The sequence below is a fragment of the Gadus chalcogrammus genome, chromosome 2 (genome assembly GCF_026213295.1).
Source record: "Gadus chalcogrammus isolate NIFS_2021 chromosome 2, NIFS_Gcha_1.0, whole genome shotgun sequence".
NCBI lineage: Eukaryota > Metazoa > Chordata > Actinopteri > Gadiformes > Gadidae > Gadus > Gadus chalcogrammus.
Window position 1 is genome coordinate 2,801,249 of NC_079413.1, and position 21,174 is coordinate 2,822,422.

Here is a 21,174-nt window from a genome sequence, read left to right on the forward strand (position 1 = left end):
GGTTTAAGGTCTCATAAAACTTTCCGTGTGTTTTTATAACGCTCGTCGATGTTTCCCGTTTTTAAACAAGGGTTGTAATTTTGGGTGTGTTGTCTGTAGAAAAGGCGTTAATGACAGAATTGCTGATGAACAGGGATGTGTCTGAAAGGGGCGACGAGGTTCGTGCGTTGGCGAGACCCGCTCGATTGGAGATTGGGGCCACCGTTTTGGACTCTTATGAATAATAACATGAGTCGGAATGTTTCACATAACACGCATGTCACATTTACGTATAATAATCAATCTGCCACGTTCATTTCAATCTGCCTCAGTCCTATGCGAGGCGAGATCATGATGTATTTGGTTATGGCGACATCTGCTGGATGTAGAGATACAAGGCCCGTCCCATTGTGTCGTCCCGTCCCCCCGTCCCTCTATTCACTCTTCATATACACATACTGTTCAAATCTTAAAATGGTCATTAGTAATAAGCAAGAGTGAATGAGATGCCATTCGACCATTGTCTCTTAATCTGTCACACACTAATACATTTTCTCATATGTTTTGTCAGTTACACTGTCGGGAAGTCAGCATATTTAAAAGCAGTCTGTTAGATCTTTTTCTTTATTGACATAGAAAAAATGTAGTGGCACCATTAAACAGTAAGGATCTCAAATACATTTTAATCAAACAATAATTTGATATCTGTAGACTAGGATTTAATAGGTTTGGGATACCACATTTTACAACATCATATTTCCCCATTAAATTGAGGTTGTTTCCCTGTGATGATATCTGGCCTCTCATTATGACCCATTCTCCACAATGATCTCTCGGTCGTGGTTTCCCTCCATTTCGGTGTAACCAGGCTGAAGTCCTTGCTTGTGGAACTTCAGGGATGGCCAGTAGTTCTTGCGTTGCTGAAATGCAGAAATTGATACATGGATGAGAAAGAACTCAATCTCTTTTTGTGGGATGTGATCTCTAAACAACACAACACAACATTTAGGAAGTTGCGGACCACCCTAAGGGGACCAGATTTCTGAAAGGAAAACGGGGATGTCTGGTCACCTAACACAACCCTCATCTGTTCGTTATATTCCTGTGCAGGTGTTGAATTTGGTCTCTACCCACCTGACGGAGGTGGTGGGAGGGGGTAGGGTGACGATGCAAGAACAGAGCCAGCACCAGCAGAGCCAGGAGCAAAGCAACGCCCGCTACGACGCCTGCCGTAGCGCCTGCGCTAGCGAACCGGTTTGTGTTCTTTGGAATAGCCGACTTCACGTCTGGAATTGGAAAGCATCGCACATGGTCCAAATATTGTTAGCAAATGATGATGACTTGTAATTAAGCAAGAGTTGAGAACACTCTGTTGATCTTGAAGGCTCTTCCCATTACTTATGCGTGTGTATGCAGCTGAGACTAACCATACACTGGTAAGCATAGCAGCTTTATCTGATACTGAAACAATTTGAGCATTTGTGTCATAAATATATATCTTTTTTTTATTTAAATTATATTGTTTTTATATGTATTTTGTATCTTTCACACTTGATTGGTTCCAAGCATTGCTCCAAAATGTATCTGTGTATTGAAATAAATCGACGACAAATTTCTAGGATAAAACAGAACCGCACCGTTACTTTTACAGTCGTGTAGAATCGGGCCGGTCGTGGCGCGGTCTGGCTTGGAAGAAGGACGGAGCGAGGCCTCAGTCTCCCCTCTGGAGTAGTCCTCACATCTGATGTCGTCCTTCTGTCGAAGAACAACATTGCAGAAATGGAATTATATTCTTTGGTTTATTAGTACCGTCTGAGTGTTAAAGTGTGTAAATGTAACACAGAATGAAAAGCTGCACCACCTCTGAACAAGCATAATCCAGCCACTCCTGTCTGTGTCGGTCCATGCCATCCGAACATCTAGGACAGATGAGCATGAAGTCATCCGTCAGCAGTTTGCATGTATAATGTGCGTGTTGCTGTGTTTGTGTCTACATATTTGTGTGTGTTAAAGTGTTTCAATGTTTGCGTGCAGGGCTGTCCCAATAACCTTTGCAGCACATGGCACCATTTACAGCCAAGGGTATGATTGGCTGACAAGCATAGTTCACAGCTGTTATGTTGAAGGCAACCTGGAGAGAGAGTGAGAGAGAGACAGAGAGAGAGAGGGGGGGGGGAGAGAGGGAGAGAGAGAGAGAGAGAGAGTGAGAGAGGATAAACAGTCAAGGCAAGGTATTAAACCCTCACATTGATTTCATCACTTTTTATTTGCATGAAAACTAGTATGATTTCTCTTACTTGGCAGTGCAGTAAACTCAAAGGCACAATTGTTTGTGATCTTTGCTGTGTCTATTTGAACCCGATGGTACTCATAGATTGTGCGTTGTCTTGCATCTACAGTAGAAATAAAGTTCATAAAATGATTAACATCCAGATCTTTGCGCTCATTGGATGGCTAAAATGGAGGGCAAGTAAAAGCCACAACTGACCTGCAGTCTTAGATGATGGCTTCACGACCATGAAAGCATCAGACAGACCTGCCTTCACTGGATGCTGACCTGAGATGATCTGCTCTATGGACAAGGGAATCTGAAGTACATGGAAATGTAAAGTGAATCAAATAAAAAAAGTCTGAGCTTTGCCAAACTTTGCTGACAATCCCAAAGTGATGAGTGATGATCAGAGGACATAGTGTGGGGGTCGGAACCGAGAACTAGGGACTGTGAACAGCGTGGGGAGGGATGATGGGATCACATAGCAGAGATGAGGCTTACATCTCTGTAGCTGAAGGTGATGGTTCCCGATCTGTACAGAGCGGCCTGGAAGGTGAATTCCCCCTCTGAATCTCTACCGTGAAGCCTGACGCGCTCCCACTGTACCACAAACACTTCACCTGGTTGGATGACACAAGCCAAGGGTCAAAGGTCATGAATAGTCTCTGACAAAGCATCAATCCAAATTCCTAAACGTGGAGCAATAGGTCACCGTTGTCCAGGTACTGCACAGTGGACTCTTTGGCGGAGCTGGGGTCGAAGTTAGCCATCAGCGGGGCGACATACTGCGTGGCGGTCAGCATACGGTGAGTGACGTCCCCCATGAAAATAAAGCCTGAAAAGGTTCAAAGACGTAATGACGTTAATACCTCAAGCCTCCTTCTCTCAGGGGCGCCGACTCCACAACCCCTGTGAATAGAGACAAAGAGGTACCTCCTGTTGCTATGGTGATCTGCTTCAGGTAATGTCCGTAGAAGGGGAAGGGAAACGACAGGGCCACCCTCTGGAGGGACGAGGTCACATGGGGATGGAGGAATAAAGAACGACGGCAGGCATTCAGTAAGAGTGCAAAATAGCCGACCGTTTGCTGTCCGATCAGACTTGTTTAGGGCCAGCCCATGTGCTTGTGTTTCACTCACCGCTGCCTGCTTGTGTGTGTTTGACAGGAGCCCGTGCATTCTAACTTGGCCGTGCTGCAGGTCATCCATATCTACCCAGAATGCACCAGCGCGCCGGTCGTCAGGGCCGAAGCTACGCTGTGTGTAGTAATTACGAGAGTCCTCCTTTCGATGAGGGAGAAGCACAAAGAGGAAGCTTATTAAAACCAAACTGGAATGGATAAAAATTCCCCTGGTTGAGGGGCGGACAAGTGGATCCAATAACTTTTGTTTACAAGGAATGCAAAATCCATTACATTTCTTGACTCCAGTCCAAGTGACGCAGCACACACCTTCCAGAAGGGGGCAGAGTTTCGCTTCTAATAAACTTAATTTAAACAACTTCGGAATAGACGTTAAAAACATCTACAAACAGCAGCAGTAACGCAGACCCGTTGTTATTGAAGGCTCACCACCAAGTGTGTCATGTTGTCGGGTAGGGTGTCTATGGTAAGATCTCCCGCATGGACCTCCCTGCTCTTCCTTTCTCCACCTTGTGCTGAGCTCTGGACTTTGGAGGCTTCTCCGGCTGCATCGTCCGACCATTGTTCGACACCAATGGAAGCGCTATCTGTTCAGAGCAAAACAAGAACACATGATGTCGCCATAAAAATGTACATATATACTGTATAATATTCCTGAGTGAACTCCAGGACGTCATACAACTGGACAACCAATAGGAGTTTGACGAGACGGCATACACCTGTATATGCAACTGAGGAGGTATTTTAAGTCTCGCCAAATTTTCAAGATGATCATTTCAAATGTCCTCTTATGGTTCCAAATAGTTCTTCCAACTGGTGCTAACCATTTTATACGTTGTTTATTTTTTTTTCTTAAAGTCCGACATAGGGTAGCCCTATATTAGGATATTTACTACTATTCAAAATATTGTCTTTCGCCAATTTCAAAATAGTACGGTAAAGCGGTGATGTGACGTCACGTGTCGCATATAAACCCTGACATTTCAAGCATTTTGCGCGGGGTGTTTCTTCTAACCCTAATTGTTGAGAGCCTTCTGCACATCCACAGTTTGCTGTTTTCACCTCCCGCTTTCAGTGAACTACAGGAGGTTGTCGTCCACCGGTGATGGAAACGGAATGGTCTAAAAATACAAAAAAGCGTGGAACATCACCCCGTCATGCTCCGTTTTCTCGTCAGAAACACTAGAAACAAGCCGTGGTCAGCTTGGCTGCCGCGAAGAGTTGGTCTCTGCTGCTCTAGTCGTTTCTGCGGGATTGATCACCGTGAGCAGAGCAACCTGAGCAGGGTGCATTCTGGCTGATCATCTCCTCGATCTGTCCAGATCAGCCCACGCTCAAACAATCGTTTTATTGTGAAGATCGTCCGTCTGTTTTAAATTTCTTATTTGCCAATGCATTGATATGTGACTCAACCTTGCGAAACATGGCAAGGTCCGATTCACAAACGCGGTTTAGTCGAACGACTCGACTTTAAAGGTTAATGTCATGCAAACTCGTTGGATTTATAACTGTTTTGGCGGAAAGAACACTGCAATCTATGGCTTTCGACGGGATAAAAAATAGACCATAATGTTTGCCCGTTTGTATTGTGTTGCTGAAGGCATGGTCGCAAACGGTGTTTTTAAACCGGTCTGTTTATCACCTAGCTGTGGTGGGCTAGCTTTAGCTCCGTATGGGCCTCACATTGTCATCACCACCACCAACAGTTGACTGCAGACTCTTGACTGCGTGTGTTCATGCAACATGTATGAACATGTTCACGGAGCCAACGTGGCCCATGGGGCTAGGCTGACGTAAACGCACTGACATAGCGCCATGTGGAGCCAACAATGTTTAGATATATGTGATTCCCTACACTAATAAACTCAAGCAGGAGATGCCGCAGCATGTTTGCATCTCCTAAACTGAAGGTCAATTTCAGTAGGAATCTGGTTGTATCCTGTAACAAGGGCACAAACAAAAGCTTCCATATTCAAAACAGGAATCTGGTTATGAAGGCTAACCAAAAATACCTAATCCTGATTAAATAAAAGCAAAGCTGTGTAATTGAATGAAAAGAAGTCCATAGAGGCAAGAAAACATAAAGAGCAAACCTTCTGGTTGAGAAAAGTAGTCTCGTACCTGACCACAACATTTTCTAGTTTTTTTCTGAGAGCGGTCAGCAGAAGAGAGGACACACCCTTTCCTGTGAGGCTGTTTGAGCTGGCTCTGCCCCAGGGCCATGACCCAGATGCGCAGGACTGTTTAAATTCAATATAGATCCATGGGGTGATTGCTGAGGTGACTGCTAAACACTAGGGGTGAGATACCGTACCTAGATTGAGACTTTGTGGGGAGAAACAATGGAAATCATGACTGTTTTTACAGTTCCAGGAATCCAGTTGTGTGAGAGCATGAGAATATTGTTTTGATAACCAGGGGAGTTTCCATCAAATAAAAGAAAACATTACATGAGGTTTTTTTTCATAAATGTAATCGATCATGGCAGAAAAACTTTTTGCCACTCCCAAAATGGTATGTTTCTAGAAACTTTCTACGGAGGATGCTAATCCAGAGAATTGAAAATGAAAAAGTAATGACGTGTTCCATGCTTTGAAGTAAACATTAGGGGGAAAAAAAGTCCTATGTTCGACATGAGTAACGGATACCAGTGCTTAGAATTGTTCTTCAGACGTCAGAGCTGAGGTCGTCACCTGCCACACAACTTATTCTGGTCCCATGGGGCTCTGTGTTTTTATGGTCTGGTAGGAAAGCTGCAAGTGGACTGTACATGGTAGAAAGAGACAAAATAAATAAGACGCAAGGATAGTGAACACAGTATAACACAAGAGCACGAAGATTTGGAAAAGGAAACTACATGGCGTTGAACTGAATGCGCCCGGTTGTGTATTATTTTAATTCTAAACGTATAAATAAGGAACTAACCATAGCTATTATGGCTGGACACCTGTGATCTCATGGCATGGGATAAGGGTTATAGTATCTGGAGCACACAGTTGTTTACCTCTGCACTGCTGGAGTACAGTACATTAGGGCTATGAATGTGGCATGAAAGCTCAAGCACCCAGTCCAGTGAAGTTGGACTAAACTTTGTTCAACCTAAGTCTCTGTCGAGTTGATACCAGCTGATATGGATTGTCACAGATCCTTGTCTTGCTTGGAGTCAAAGAAGGAAAATAAACTGTCCCCTTCTAAATTTAAGTCTGATGAATGTGGCTCTGTGGCTGGATGATTAGAGTCCAGCACATGCTTGTGGAGTCACTTTTTTTTTTTAATGGTAGACTGTATTGTTAGCTATGTCACTCGCTCAATAAAAATTCCTGCGGTTTGTCTTGCATTAAACTGGAGGATTTTCATTACATTTACATGCATAACTGCCTACACAACATTTACAATCGGAGCATCAATTATTCTGTTCGGTTTTGGCCTCACGGTCCGTTGGACAGTGGCAAGAGGCTAAACTGGTTGAATCAACCGAGATGCATGGGGGAGCCACAACAAATCACAGAGTACACTAAGATTTGTATTTTTAGAAAAAAATTGTCTGCGCCGCGGTCATTCTCTTTTTTTGGATCTGAAATAAATGTTTTTCCAATCTAAATACTTTTCTGTCTGATGCCCATGTCCAGTTTATGTTGCTAAGGGGGGAAACAGATATGGCAGATATCAGGGACTTGTTGTGCAACCTTTTCCAGCTCAATACCGTCTAGATCACTAATTCTCAAATGATGGATTACGAAGTAATTTGTAGTGGGTCGCAGAGCATATCAAACCTCATCTTCAGAAAGAAGCCCATGAATTAAGACCTGTTGCAATAGCTTCTATTTCATTGAATTTAGCCCAAATTGTTGCCCCTAGTTTTTAGACTGAGCATGGTGAGAACTGCTGGAGGTTGACTTGGCACTATCAAAGGATAAGACATAGGTATCACATATAAGAGGGGGAAAGAACGCTCACCTGTCTGCAGTTTGGCCCAAACTCTGTCCTCCTTCACTCCTGCAATGCAGAGCACCAGTGTAACCCATCTGAAATACATGTCAAGCAGCAAGCAAAACCCAATCCTGAATATATTCCCTCTGCCTTCTCTTCCCAAGTCCAAGGCGTCGCCTCTGAATCTCACTTCTATCTTTCCCTCTCGCTCTCTTGCTGTCTCCACATCCCTCTTCTTCTGTCTACAGACTCACTCACTCACTATTAGTCTCTCTCCTCCTCTCTCCTCTTACCACCCTTCATTGCCTTGGTGATTACAAAAACAGATGGATCAGCTGGCGAGACAGTGGCAGCTAAAAAAAAAGTTGTTATTGCTGGTACATTCTTGGTTACTTTGGTTGTTTTTATTTTCTTTGTTTTTGCAGTTAAACCCTTAGGTCTTCCACAATGTTATGTTTTAAATCCTGTTGGATGTCTTTCCAATTCCGCAATATGGATAGCATGGGGGTGCCCCCTTCCGTGCAGGCACAGAATGGCAGTAAAACTGTTAACGAAAATAACTTTCATATCTTATGGGGTTTATGGTATACGGTTATAAACTAGTGATGCAAAGCATTGAACTAGCGCCAGCTTGTATTTATTCAAATCTCCATTCATGCCATTAGCCTACTCCCAAACTCACAAAGTATAACACACAAATTAAGTATTTTAATGCCTGAATTACATTAGTTGCTTTCTTTTTTTGGATGTTCAAAGTTGTTCTTGGTGTCTTTAACAACCAGTAAGACAATGAAAAACGAACTTAACCAGAACTGTGGTTGGCTCCACTGCCTCCTGCAGCCAGTCAGTGCTTAGATCTTTTTACTAGATTTGCTATTTTTTACCGGGAATAATGTTAAATCATGACCATGAAAACAGTGCACAATATAGCAATCTACTGGTGACATGAGAGTGTATTCAAATAAGTTAAACAAATTGTTTTGATCGGGAAGTTATGGGTATTCCCCTGCTTTTCAGTGAGTCAGATTGTTTGGCTCGGCTTGGTGCGATCCAGTTGACTGCTCTTTCGGATCCGAGCTCTTTATTTATAATGTTTTCTTTATAATAGTTGTGTCTTTATTGTCATTATACTTAGTTACAATGGATTTCCGCATTCCTTGTCTTCTCTAAAATTCTCAGCCTTTTAATCCTTGATATTTACAGGGCATTTACTTCTGCTGCCATGTGAAATAAATAATCAATAATATTAGTATTTATTTATAATAATAATACATTTTTTCTTGCAAGTCTGGTTTTCCAGTTTCCTTATTTCTTACTTAAAACGATTCCGTTTTTAAGAATAATCTATATGTATCTATAATTTGAAATATACCAGGTTAATTAGGGAGTGCTTGCATTGGACGTAGTTGTATCCAATCATTTTGTGCCACTATGTTTTCAGTAGTCTGGCGAGGGATAGGAAACCCTTATTTGGGCAGAATCATTACGCATGACTTCGGAGGTTCAGAGGTGGTTTACTCGTTTCCTCCGCCAGACTAGCTCAACAAAGGCGTGGCAAAGCAGCTACAACAGTGGTCAACGTGGTCGAAAGCATTAGGTGCCCACAACTGTTGATACACATATGCATTGTTATTGTACTATCCTTGCCACACCTTAACTCAATTGGGTCGGATTTGAAAATGGACATAATTTGAGTTTCGACCCTCTTTAATTTTTTTAAAATGTACGGCAATTAGTACGTAAATACCGTAAGCGGTCACATTCGGCATTGGAGATGGTAAAAAAGATACGATAGTGTACTGAGAACAAAGTCCTGCTCCACCAAGAACACACAAGTGCAAAGACGAGCGCTCGGCGGAGGGCTGGTCTGGCCAATCAGAGCCGCTCTCCGGGTGTAGGCACGCCTCCCCGGGTGTAGACACGCCCCCTTCCACGTCGACCCTTCTTCTCGCCATATTTTTAACCAAATGCACTGCTGTGGCCGCCGACTTTTTCGGGTAGGGTAAAGTTGTGTGTTTAGTTTTGGCTGGAATAAACACGTTTCCACACCCGAAGAGGACATCCGGCAAAGGGGATAACTATTTTAATCCGCAACGATGAACATCTTCAGATTAACGGGGGACCTCTCTCATCTGGCTGCTATCATCATCTTGTTGCTTAAGATATGGAAGACCAGATCGTGTGCAGGTAATCTACTAGTTGACCCTACGGTTAAGATGTGTATACCTGCCTTGGCTAACAGCCATCTCTTACTGTGGATAGTTTACGCGGACGTCAATAGTTGGTTTCCCATTCATTTGGATGAGCATGCTAACCGCGGAGAGATGCATCCTAGTGACAGTCACATCACATATTCGACCTTCGTACATAGAATGCTTTATTCAGACTAAGCATTAGGTACTTTGCACAGTGGCAATGGATCAGAGCTGCATACAGAGGCTGGCTGTATGGAGAGCATTATGCATGCTCATACACCAGTCCGTTAACTATACACTAGCTTGATAGCTAGCTAGCTAGGATTGGGCTAGGTGGCTATTGCTAAGCGTTAGCGTTTCAATCACCAAGCCCAGCCATCGTTCTGTGTTTAAAACCCATGTGATCACGTCGATTGACTGCGTAATCAGCGGATGGAGTAACGTTTCGCTGGTTAACAGTGTTGGATGTGCGATCGTCCACGTATCTGTTGAGGTTAACGCTAACTTCTGTGATCAGTATTTTTTTTTTTGGTTGGACTTCTGACGTGGCGATCTAGAATGCGCTACGGAAGAATCGCAGCCTCCCGACAACAGCAATCACTGTCAACACAATAAGAGTCTGTAGCTATCACTTTGGTGTCCGTATCGTTATAAAAACGACCTTGGTCAACATAAAGCAACCTCCTCAACTTGTCATTGTGACACCGATCGCTATCTGAGCATACAAGCAGACCTTTAGCCGCACCGAAGTCTATTATCTCCTAAAGCGGGATATCAAACCTACTCAGGGGACACGTCAAACTGAAGCGCACCTTAAATGGATTTCTTATATGATGTAAAAAGTTTGCTCATGCAACACATGCTATTGCTTATGTCCGATTTTTGACGTGCAGTGGATCTTGACTTAATAACGTTCAGATATGCTTCGCTCTCTCAACTGTTGATCCGTTGCACTTGTCTTCAGGTATCTCTGGAAAGAGTCAGATTCTGTTTGCATTGGTGTTTACCACGCGATACCTGGATCTCCTAACCTCCTTCATCTCCCTATACAACACAAGCATGAAGGTAAGTGCCTTAAGGACATCTATTGACCCTAACTACTGAAAGTAAAAAAACATAGAATACTTGATGTTGTGTCCCTTTTCCCCAGATGATCTACATTGGCTGTGCCTTTGCCACTGTCTACCTGATCTACATGAAGTTCAAGGCCACATACGACGGCAACCATGACAGCTTCAGAGTGGAGTTCTTGGTTGTTCCCATCGGAGGGCTTTCCGTACTCATCAACCATGACTTCTCTCTACTTGAGGTTTGTCGTCATGTCTTGTATGTAAAGGAAGCTTCAGACAGATTGAGCTATCATCAAGTTGTATCTTTTTAAAGCATCACCATCTCTTTAAAACACGACCATCATTACCACTCTTTAAACTCCATCACTTTTACTATCCCATCAGATCCTGTGGACCTTCTCCATCTACTTGGAGTCTGTGGCCATCCTGCCACAGCTGTTCATGATCAGCAAGACGGGCGAGGCAGAGACCATTACCACCCACTACCTGTTCTGCCTGGGCCTCTACCGGACCCTGTACCTCTTCAACTGGATCTGGCGTTTCTACTTCGAGGGCTTCTTTGACATGATTGCGATTGTCGCTGGTGTTGTCCAGACAATCCTCTACTGTGACTTCTTCTACCTGTACTTCACCAAAGGTAAGCTGTTGTCTGTGGCCTAATATGTAGATAGATAGATAGATAGATAGATAGATAGATAGATAGATAGATGAGAGAGAGACACACAGACAGAAAGACACTAAGAGAGAGACAGACAGACACAGAGAGACAGACATACACACTGAGAGAGAGACACAGAGACAGACAGACAGACATACAGACACACGGAGAGATAGACATACACAGTGAGAGAGAGAGACAAGACAGACATACACAGTGAGAGAAAGATGGCCACTGAGGGAGAGACTGCAAATGCACTGGTTCCTACCTGATCCATAACACTGGAGAGTTTGGCCATTTAGAATCCAAGTTAGGACCAGTATTATGCAGTTTAAGGGGTGGAATACTAGATAACGCAACCAGTACCTACACTCATTCGCCATGATTGCCATTCAATATGAATATTAACCAGTTCTAAAATGTGCCATCCCCAGTGTTGAAGGGGAAGAAGCTGAGCCTGCCAGCGTAAGGAGGACTTCAGTTGATGGCAGCTCCCAGCACACTCAGGGCCTGTGGAGATGACATCCTGGAACACCACCCACTGGAGGTTCTCTGAGATAGGGAGCCGACGGAGGCGGGAACATCTGGAGCATTATTGATGGAACTGGTGAAATGGCAACAAGCAGAAGAGCTGAACAAAGATGGTCCCAGGTCAACACCTCACCCTTCTGGATTTCTGTGTTGAGCTTTTTCGCCTTAACCCCCCTTTCCATTGCTGTTCAAATAGGAGGAAAGCTTTTTTTGTACATGCAAGATGTATACTTTTTTTAAGAAGGTCACAAATAGGGTCGACTCCAAGATGAATACCTTTTTCAACAATGAAATGCATAAGTGTACAGTCTTAGTAAGATCAGAATAATGCTTTTCGGTGCCTGATAAAGATTAATGTCCCATTTCCAGAGTTTTTGTATTTATTTTTTACTATAGGCTAGTGATGATTTTCTGTCTGTATGGCATATTGTTTGGTTATCCATTTTGTTATCCATAAACACTACTATGGATTTATCATTTTGTAGCTTATTTTTAAAATGTTGTTATAATGCATTAATGCTACATATCCATTTTGTAAAAATCTGAAATCACTGAGTAAATTTTTATAGGCACATGGTTTTTATTGTCATAATCAAATATTTTGTAATTTGGGGTTCCAACTTGGATTGTGCCACTTAGTGCATCACATAATTTGTGATAACTGTCTTTCATTGAAAGTCTTCGCTTCAAAATGTAACTCCAGTTACTTATTAATCCTACAAAACGTTAGTTGTTATCTTAGAAACACATAATTTTATTGCAAACGGTTTAATGCGATTGATTAGATTCCAGAGGTTAAGAGCACAAACATTAAGAGCCATTGCACAGCAACAAAGAAAATGCCTGGCCCTAGTTAATCTATCATTCATAATTCAATAGTGCCATGTCTCTTATGTCCTTTGTTTATTGAGTATTTTCAGCTCTTGTTCATCAACTGATTGTACGGCAAGTAAACACCTGGACATTTGATTGACCTAACATTTTAAAATGGTGTTGATCGTATGTTTACATGGGTAAATTTCAGCTCGATTTCGTCAGTGCTTCATTTATTATTCCACAGCCTCCATCAAAATGCAGTTATTCCTTAAGAACCATTTCAACATTTTGTCCTTTTTTTGCATGGCATCACCTTCATTAAAGATTTATGAGAACAAATTGGCTGGGTTTCTATTGTGAATAAGTAAAGCATCATCACATTATGCAGTCTGTCTTGTCAGGGGGGGGGGGGGGGTAATCAGCTAAAAGGGTTAACCAGCTCTGCATTCTGCCATGTGGTACCTTGACTTTGATGGAGGTGCGTGACTAAAAAGAATTGTCCGAGTTTCATACAAGAGTGGCACTCCGATGTACGAGTGAACGGCTCAGCCTGGGAAAAAATATGTATGTAAATAATATGCAAATAAAGACTCATGTACAATCAAATCTGCGCTTCAACAGGGCCACTAGTGTTGCCATCACTACTGCTAAGGCAACTTAAACTCCTTAGCAGTCTTTGCATGAACATCTGCAGGGGCCCACTCTACAGTAGATGTACCTGCTCTAGAATTTCTCTGTGGCTACTATTCTTGATTAATGTACAGGTCATGTCTTGGTTGAACAAATACAGTATTTTTACAGCAGATTTTTAGACTTCCACTAAAACACTGTTCTACATCCCCAGTGTGCATGTCAACGTTACGATGGACAAGCGGTTTGGTTTAGTCTGGACATCTTTTAATGGCAACTTAAGTGAGCTTAAGATATATCTTAAGTTGAGGGGGTGCAGTCAAAGTTACAGACAAACACCAAGTAACACGTCAAGTATAAGGTTGTATTTTATGTAAAAGCTCCTTATTAGCAAATTCTTGTAGGATTTAATCAATAATCAAGGTCATATATGCGAGGCCAATTTTTTTTTCCAGTTTATCTGAAGACCCTGGGCTTTCAGTGATGCTAGGACTGCTTTTTTTTAAAAATAATAATAAATGTTAACTTGCAGTTTAAATGCTGATAACCTGTGAAGGCTCCTAACTCAATGTTAATGTTAAGCACAATGTTATTCTTCATTGCCTCTAACATAAATAATTATAAGTGTACGTTTACTTGTTGGACGTCATCTGCAAGCAAAAACATCTGTTCGCTCATGCGGTTGCTATGAGCGAACCAGTAAATGCGCCGTTGGTATGCGCGGCGGTACATGCTTTCCCAGCATGCCCTGCGGCGGAGTTTATGAAATTATAAAAAAATAAAGAATAATTCAATAATTTAAACGGTTCAAATCATTAAATCCGCTCTTCAACAGGGCCATTAGTGTTGCCATATCTACTGCTAAGGCAATTTACTCGACTTAGCACTAGCAGTCTTGGCAACAACTGCAGGGGCCCGCCCTAGAAATACCTGCCCTAGCATTTCTTTATTACTGTTCTCTGTGGCTACTATTCACGTAGCTAGATTACAAATGTATTGGTTTCTGGATTTATGTACAGGTCATGTCTTGAATGATACCGTGTTTAGTACGGTCAATCACCAGCCAGTTGCTTCTTTCCCCATAAGACGCTACAGTCAGTAAGACGCTTTCAATAAAGAAAGTATTGCCCGGTGTCACAAAACGAATGTACCCATTCCGAGTCTAGCTTCAAACTCGTGCATGTTGCAGAAAATGTGCAACAGCTCCCTCTGGGGTCACATATTTCGACGGGTTGCAGAATTCGGTGTAACACCGGCAAATGCGCGGTTGCCATGCGACGTGCAGCGTGCTTTCCCAGCATGCTCCGCGGCGCAGTTTATGAAATTATAATTTAATGAAATAAAGAATAATCAATAATTTAATCGGTTATAAAAAATTTAATCTGCGTATTAATTATTTTAGTTTACTATAAATGAAGTTGTTGTTGCAGTTATAGTTGGAAATAAAATATTATGTTTGTTTTGTGAGGATCGTGGTGGCGACACCCTTAGTGTACTTAGTAGTATCTGAACACTAAACCTCCAAATCCATCAGAGTGGGCGATGCGCTATGCTGTAGCAGTCTGGATAAGTTTGACCGAATGAAATCGGACACTTGTTGGGATACTTGGCAGGGGGCGCGAGTGTGGAGGTAGAGTGCCGCGTGTTGCGTGCCGGGGCCTCTGTTACAGAGTACTGGGTGAATACGTTTATTACATGGTTTTCACCCAGTAAACCCATCTTCCACGCTAGTGGTACCCCGCGCAAAAGGCCCAACCAGCTCGAGAAGGTAAGTTTTTATTTCTTTGTTTCCTCCCTTTTAGGCTCCCAACAATCCCTGGAAGGAGGGATTCCTCTTCTGCGTTCCTTCTCAAGGTTTCTTCCCGCTTTGGGGAGTTTTTCCTTGCCCTGAAGAGGACTTCGGTTGGGAGGTTGTGCAAACATTTTATGAAATAAATATTTTTTTGACGATAAACTCTGGTTTATTTATTTGAATAAGAATTTAAACACACACACACGCACACACACACACACACACACACACGCTCTATCAGGGAATCATATGTAACATGACCAACCCCCACTTGGTGGCTGGAAGAGAAATGGACAATATAGTGGATAGATGGGAGAACCATGCATCTAACTGACAAAAGGTAGACAAGAAAAAGGTATAGAAAATGGCTTGTTTTATAAAACAGTACCCCCCTCCCATTTTCTGGTTTTAGCGGTTAATTGCATAACTGCATAACATAATTGTTAACTGTTTTCATACACAAAAACGACCTGCTGTTATTGAGAAAGAACCAATTGGATCAATCACAACCAGTGCCCCTTTTGAGTTGCTTTCTGACGACCACATGCACCTCGATCCCAGTAAAGGAGGCTATGACTCGAGTACGACCTTGTTGTAGTAGATCACCACCTCACCTTACTGGGAAGGGAAGATCCACTGTGTCACTAGGAGACGGTCCAGTTTATCGTGTCCAAGCAGAAACAGCCGACCGAACCCTCCGGGTTCTCTACCGCAACCTCCTCTTGCCAGTCAGCCATGAGCAACGGGATTCTGGTGTGGAGAAGAAGCCACAAAGAGAGAAGTTCAGCCCAGAGAAGCCACCAAGTCAGATTCCAGCACCTCCTGTGATGAGGGAGAGTGCTGCTCATACAACCTCAGACCTTTGCCTGTGTATGAGAGAAAGGCTGTCAGACACCGTTCACCTCAACGTGAACTTCACAGCGAGCTGAGGGCTGTGGCTCCAGCTTATCAGGCTTTGAACCAAGCACTGGAGTCTCTGGATGTATGGCAGGCAGAACCATCTGACCCTTCGATGAATAATACAATCATTCAAACGGTTATAATCATTAAATCCGCTCTTCACCAGGGCCACTAGTGTTCTCATATCTACTGCTAAGGCAACTTACTCGCCTTAGCACTAGCAGTCTTCAGAGCTGCCAACTTTTCAAAAAAACCTGGAGTAAGATTTTGTCGGGGGTAACCAAAATTACCCCCGACAACGCAGCCACACAAGTTGGTGGCTCAGATTTTAGAGAATTTTAATTGATTGGATGTTGAACCCATGTTGTACCCAGCATTTTGGTGGTTTGTGGGGAGGCCCAAAGCCGTTCATAGGGGCAGCTCACTGGAGATGGACAAAATTGGTTACATTCTGTGAAGCTGTGAAGGTCAACCACCAGGAAATTTTGGATAAAGTAGATGTGATTTCCTGCATTTTAGTGGATTTTTGGGTGGTCTGCTAAAGATGTGCAATACCTGAACTTATTCTGATTCATGTTTGGCTTTAGGAATTGTAGGGGCCTAGTCTGGAGTTGAACAATAAACCAGAAAACTATTGTTGTGCCTAAATGACTGTCTATGTGCCACAATATAGCCGTATTCATAGACCAGTGTTTAAGATTTGACCTAGGTAGGTTTAATGATATTTTGATCAACAATGGTATTAAACAAATTCTGAACTGAAACCTAACCTATATTGTGAATAATTGTATTCTTAAGAGCACTTAATGATTTATGTTCAGCCAAAAACGACAAGATTAGTTAGGGAGATAAATTATTCATCATTTAAAGCCTCCCACCACATGGTCCATTAGAAACAAATAAAGTGCAACATATGAAGTGCTTGAAGTGCTTAAACAGCAATAAAGCAATAAAACGGATGAACGCATTACAAAAATAACAAAAAATGAGGTCATCAGTATCGGATGCAGATCAGAAGCTAGTCCTTGTCTATGATCTGTGGGCACGGTTATACTGGCCTCTGGCTGTGGCCTTCTTGGAGGCCTTGATGACATCCGAGGGGGCTCCCATTTGAAACAGGGCTCCAGGTCGGCCATCTTTATGGTCATTATTGAGGACAGGGTGCCCTCCAATGCTAGGCTGTCAATGGAAAAACGTACCTTGATTTTTTTATTAATACTGTAAGTATACTGTAGGTTGATCCACACACACACACACACACACACACACACACACACACACACACACACACACACAATATGCACAATTTGCAAAATGCATGACAATATACGCATGCGACAATTTTATAGCAACACAGCCAAGCCACACCTTCCAAAAGGAAACACAAAAGATTAATTGTTTACCTTATGTTTCCGGGTTGCCATTTCAGCCCAGAAGCTTTCCATTTCAGTTTCGTCCTACAGGGATATCATTGGCATGGTCTGATAACTTAGAAACCCCTCACCCAGAAGGTCATGCTCCTCTGGACCATGGTATGGGAGGAGATGGGGAAACCTATTTATGAAAGTAGTTACAAGTTGTTACGTTTTAGGTATATTGTAATCAACCAGCGGCAGTTCATACGCATCTTTGAGGAGAAGCCATATAAGAATAGCTCATGTGCAGTTTAGGAGTAAACATATATCATCATAACAAGCAGGGTATTTTAGCTAAGATGATAGACAATAATTAGAGGACAAAAACTAACCTTTCAACAAAGTACAGGACATCTCTGGTGTCCCTTTCAGCCCTCTGCCGTGCATCTACAAATGTCTAATGTTTGAGCCGTGGCTCTTTCAGTGGCAGCTTCTTTAGTGCATAGTCCACAGCACTTGTCCGGAAACATAACACAGCTTCATGGAATGAATCCACCTGCTGTGGTGTGATGTCACCCTCGTCAAGTAGTCTGTTGAGTTTAGCCCTGGTTGTGTGAACCCAATGTGCAACTTTCTTCCTGTTAGAGATACAGCATACCATGTTAACATAAATAGTTTAACATGCTGATGCTGCAATACCAGCTAGACACATAGGGCAGGAAATCCAACCAGAAGCCCACTGTTAATGGAAGGAATACCACACACCTTACTAGGTTTCTACTCATGAAGTGACAAAATGCTAGGTACAAGGCTAAATATCACATGTTATGTATCACATATCACAGTGTTTGATCATAATAATAGTCAAACACTAACCTGGTAAATGGTTTGCCTTCTCTTCAAAGGCAATATCACCAGGCTCCTCAAGACCCTGCAGAGCGGCTGGAACAATGAACTTTGAACAAAGCTTGCGTACAAATTTCACCATCTATAACAGACATTTACAAAATAGTAGGTGATACATGTTTTAGAAGATCCCTGCAGAAATCAGCAAGAGACACAATAGAAAACCAGCAAAATCCAATCCCACCTCATCATATAACATAAATATTGATGACCGAAGCAAGTTGAAAGTAGTGAAAGTTGGTACGGTGGCTTGAAAGAACAGCAGGTACACTTCTGTCATGGGGTCAGTGAACGTCTGCACAAGCCTCTTGAACCTGGCCGGATTTTCATCTTCAATCAATCAATAAATAACACAAAACAAGAGGTTATCAATAATACAAGTATGTGACCAACAATCCATGTAGTTGCTGCATAACGAAATAGATAAATGATGACCATACCAGCAGATTTGAAGTAGCTGGCCAGAGGTTCATAAAGTCTGAGGATCCTGGTCAAACAACGTTCAAAGGCTTAGCCAACGAACCGAGACACGGATGAGGACCTCCATGTACTCCACTTCATGGAGCTCACAAAACTCTGTTCCAGACATTTAATTCCATATCATATATTTTCCTACAGCTCAACATTTCAATATTACACTTAATAGTATCAAATATGCATACCTGTCGGGTATCCTTTCCGATTTGTGCTACCCTTGAACCAGTAACCGATGTCCACCATCATGACCTCCAAATCAAAATGGGATACCTGCAATGCATTAATCAAATGATAACATAATCAGTCAATGCATGTAATTAGGAACAAGTTACATGTAAAGACCACTCCTGCAGCTTTGGCGGTGTTACGTGCCACATGACAAGGACAACCATGAATATAGGTGTTGAGATGCTTCTGGAGGACCCTGGAGGCAATGGAATTACGTGATCCAACGTTCACAGCGGCATTGTCGACTGAGAGACCAATGCAGTTCTCCCAAGGGATGTCATGCTCCTCTAAGGCGGTGTTCATTTTGGTGAAGATCTCACTTGCTTTCCCACATCTCGTCCCGGTTGTTTGTGCACATATTCAAGAACTGGTGGACAACTTTGCTGCCCATGAAGACCCGGACAGTAAGCGGGTTAATCTTTGCCACTCCTATGACAAGTTAGAATCATACAGATTTTCATGTTGTTAGATATTTAAAAATACACAAAGCAAATGTTTTGCAGAGGAGAAAAATCTCAAATAGTTTGGGAAATACCAAGGGTAAAGGGGGCTTTTTTCATCTCCTTCACAAGCTCCTGTGTGAAATATGGCGCTATTGCTCCATTGGTAATGCAGGACGACTTTGTCCTGGCACACCTGTACATTATTTTAGGAGAGGCCCTAGGTGGTCCGCAAAGGCAAGGGGGACGTTGTGAACAACCAACCCAGCTGTCATTTTGACCTCAGCCCTTCTTTAAGGGCTGAGGGTCAAATAAAAAAATATTAGCCCTAACCCAAAAGACCATAGTTTATTTCAAATGGAAGCAATAATAGGCTACAGGTAAAAAACACATTCAGCAACTTAGATCTCAAATTAAGAAAACTCTACTGTACTACACTGATATACAAACCACAAATTAGTCAGAACTATCAACCAAGACTTTACCGTGATCAACTATAACACAAAACTCTTGACAACCTTGACCAGGACCATTACACATATCATACCTTAGCATCTTGTGCAGACATGCCCCCAACAGAGGGAATGGGCATTGCATATTGTGATATTGTCGCTGAGTGAGCCCGTTTCTTTTCTTGGTGGCCTTTGGTTTTTATGTGGCGCACTACATCTGTCACAGCCTGGTGGCAACGGGAGTTTTCAAAACGGCACACTGCACACCAGTAGTGCGTGATGAGGGTCCTTCTGGTAATAAATGGCCATGAAAAGGTCCACTCATTTTTTTAAATGGATCTATATGTTGCTGCTCCAGCCAGAGCACGACTCTTCTGGCCCTGCTGTAGGATTGGGGGAGTGAGTCTCTTCTGTTTGTTTCTCTGTGTCTTCTTCCATCTGCTCTGTTGGTCGTTCCATTTGTCCTGTCTTTTGCTCCTCTGCATGCGCTTCTATTTGTCCTGTCTGTTGCTCCCAGTCTGCATGTTTGTCAGTCTGTCCTGTCTGTTGCTCTCGCTGACCCGTCTCCTGCTCTCTCTGTCCCGTGTGTTGCTCCTCTGTCTGTTTTCCTGTTGTTTCTATCAGTGGTTCTGGCTGTTCTCTCTGTTCTGTCAATGTGTTTGTCTGTCTTTTTTCACTTGGCTGGTTCTTTAAATAAAATAAAAAGTTTCGCTTTTCGTGATTACAAACTAGTTTCTCCCGATGTCTAACTCTTCTTCTGTCGCTAACTTCGGATGCAGCATATATGGGTGCAGCACATAGGGTTTAGTGGCGCTCATCAGCGCCATCTACCGTCGGGGAGTTTGGAAAGGAACGAACGCGTCTCGGCTGGAGATCGGATTTTATTTATGCATATTTCTGCCATGATAATTTGGATGTGTGGTGTGTGTGCGTGTGTAAACAGGCCAAAGAGTGTGTCACACGATGAAACCGTGAGAGTTGGCAGCTCTGCAGTCTTTGAAACAACTGCAGGGGCCCGCTCTAGAAATACCTGACCTAGCATTTTCTTATTACTGTTCTCTGTGGCTACTATTCGCGTAGCTAGATTACAAATGAATTTTGCGCGGTTGCTATGCGACGTGCAGCGTGCTTTCCCAGCATGCTCCACGGCGCAGTTTATGAAATTAATTTATGAAATAAAGAATAATCAATAATTTAATCGGTTATAAAAAAATAAATCTGCTTATTAATTATTTTAGTTTGATATAAATGAAGTTGTTGTTGCAGTTATAGTTCAAATTAAAATATTATGTTTGTTTTGTGATGATCGTGATGGCGACACCCTTAGTGTACTTAGTAGTATCTGAACGTAAAACCTCCACATCCATTGGAGTGGATGAGAAGTTTGACCGAATGAAATCGG

At 42.6% G+C, this 21,174-nt stretch overlaps 2 protein-coding genes and 1 long non-coding RNA gene across 5 annotated transcripts; 1 reads left to right on the top strand and 2 right to left on the bottom strand.

The window, feature by feature from the left end:
- Positions 1-632: 632 nt before the first annotated feature.
- On the bottom strand, positions 633-7,600 carry plxdc1 (plexin domain containing 1). 3 transcript variants are annotated; one of them, XM_056612361.1, is made up of 13 exons: positions 7,350-7,600; positions 3,822-3,979; positions 3,391-3,534; positions 3,185-3,254; positions 2,964-3,086; positions 2,753-2,871; positions 2,468-2,567; positions 2,277-2,372; positions 2,029-2,110; positions 1,841-1,898; positions 1,617-1,734; positions 1,114-1,265; positions 633-899 (listed from the first exon to the last, which is right to left on the bottom strand). In XM_056612361.1, exons 1-13 carry the CDS (start codon positions 7,426-7,428, stop codon positions 786-788), a joined length of 1,413 nt encoding a protein of 470 aa, XP_056468336.1. In that variant the 5' UTR covers positions 7,429-7,600; the 3' UTR covers positions 633-785. The 3 variants fall into 3 exon arrangements, with proteins under 3 accessions (XP_056468336.1, XP_056468328.1, XP_056468319.1); XM_056612353.1 differs by lacking the exon at positions 7,350-7,600 and adding an exon at positions 5,486-5,717 and having other exon boundaries at positions 1,617-1,731; XM_056612344.1 differs by lacking the exon at positions 7,350-7,600 and adding an exon at positions 5,486-5,717.
- A 1,561-nt stretch (positions 7,601-9,161) lies between these two features.
- On the top strand, positions 9,162-13,198 carry LOC130406684 (ER lumen protein-retaining receptor 2-like). Its single transcript, XM_056612371.1, has 5 exons — positions 9,162-9,509; positions 10,482-10,582; positions 10,668-10,826; positions 10,972-11,224; positions 11,680-13,198. The coding sequence occupies exons 1-5, from the start codon at positions 9,419-9,421 to the stop codon at positions 11,712-11,714; spliced, it is 639 nt and encodes a 212-aa protein (XP_056468346.1). The 5' UTR covers positions 9,162-9,418; the 3' UTR covers positions 11,715-13,198.
- Positions 13,199-15,331: 2,133 nt separating this feature from the next.
- Positions 15,332-20,509, bottom strand: LOC130406696 (uncharacterized). The gene is made up of 8 exons (XR_008904500.1): positions 19,868-20,509; positions 18,838-18,922; positions 18,616-18,751; positions 18,360-18,505; positions 18,146-18,257; positions 17,662-17,907; positions 17,318-17,468; positions 15,332-17,093 (listed from the first exon to the last, which is right to left on the bottom strand). It is a non-coding gene; the product is annotated as an uncharacterized LOC130406696 (long non-coding RNA).
- Between the last annotated feature and the right edge of the window lie 665 nt (positions 20,510-21,174).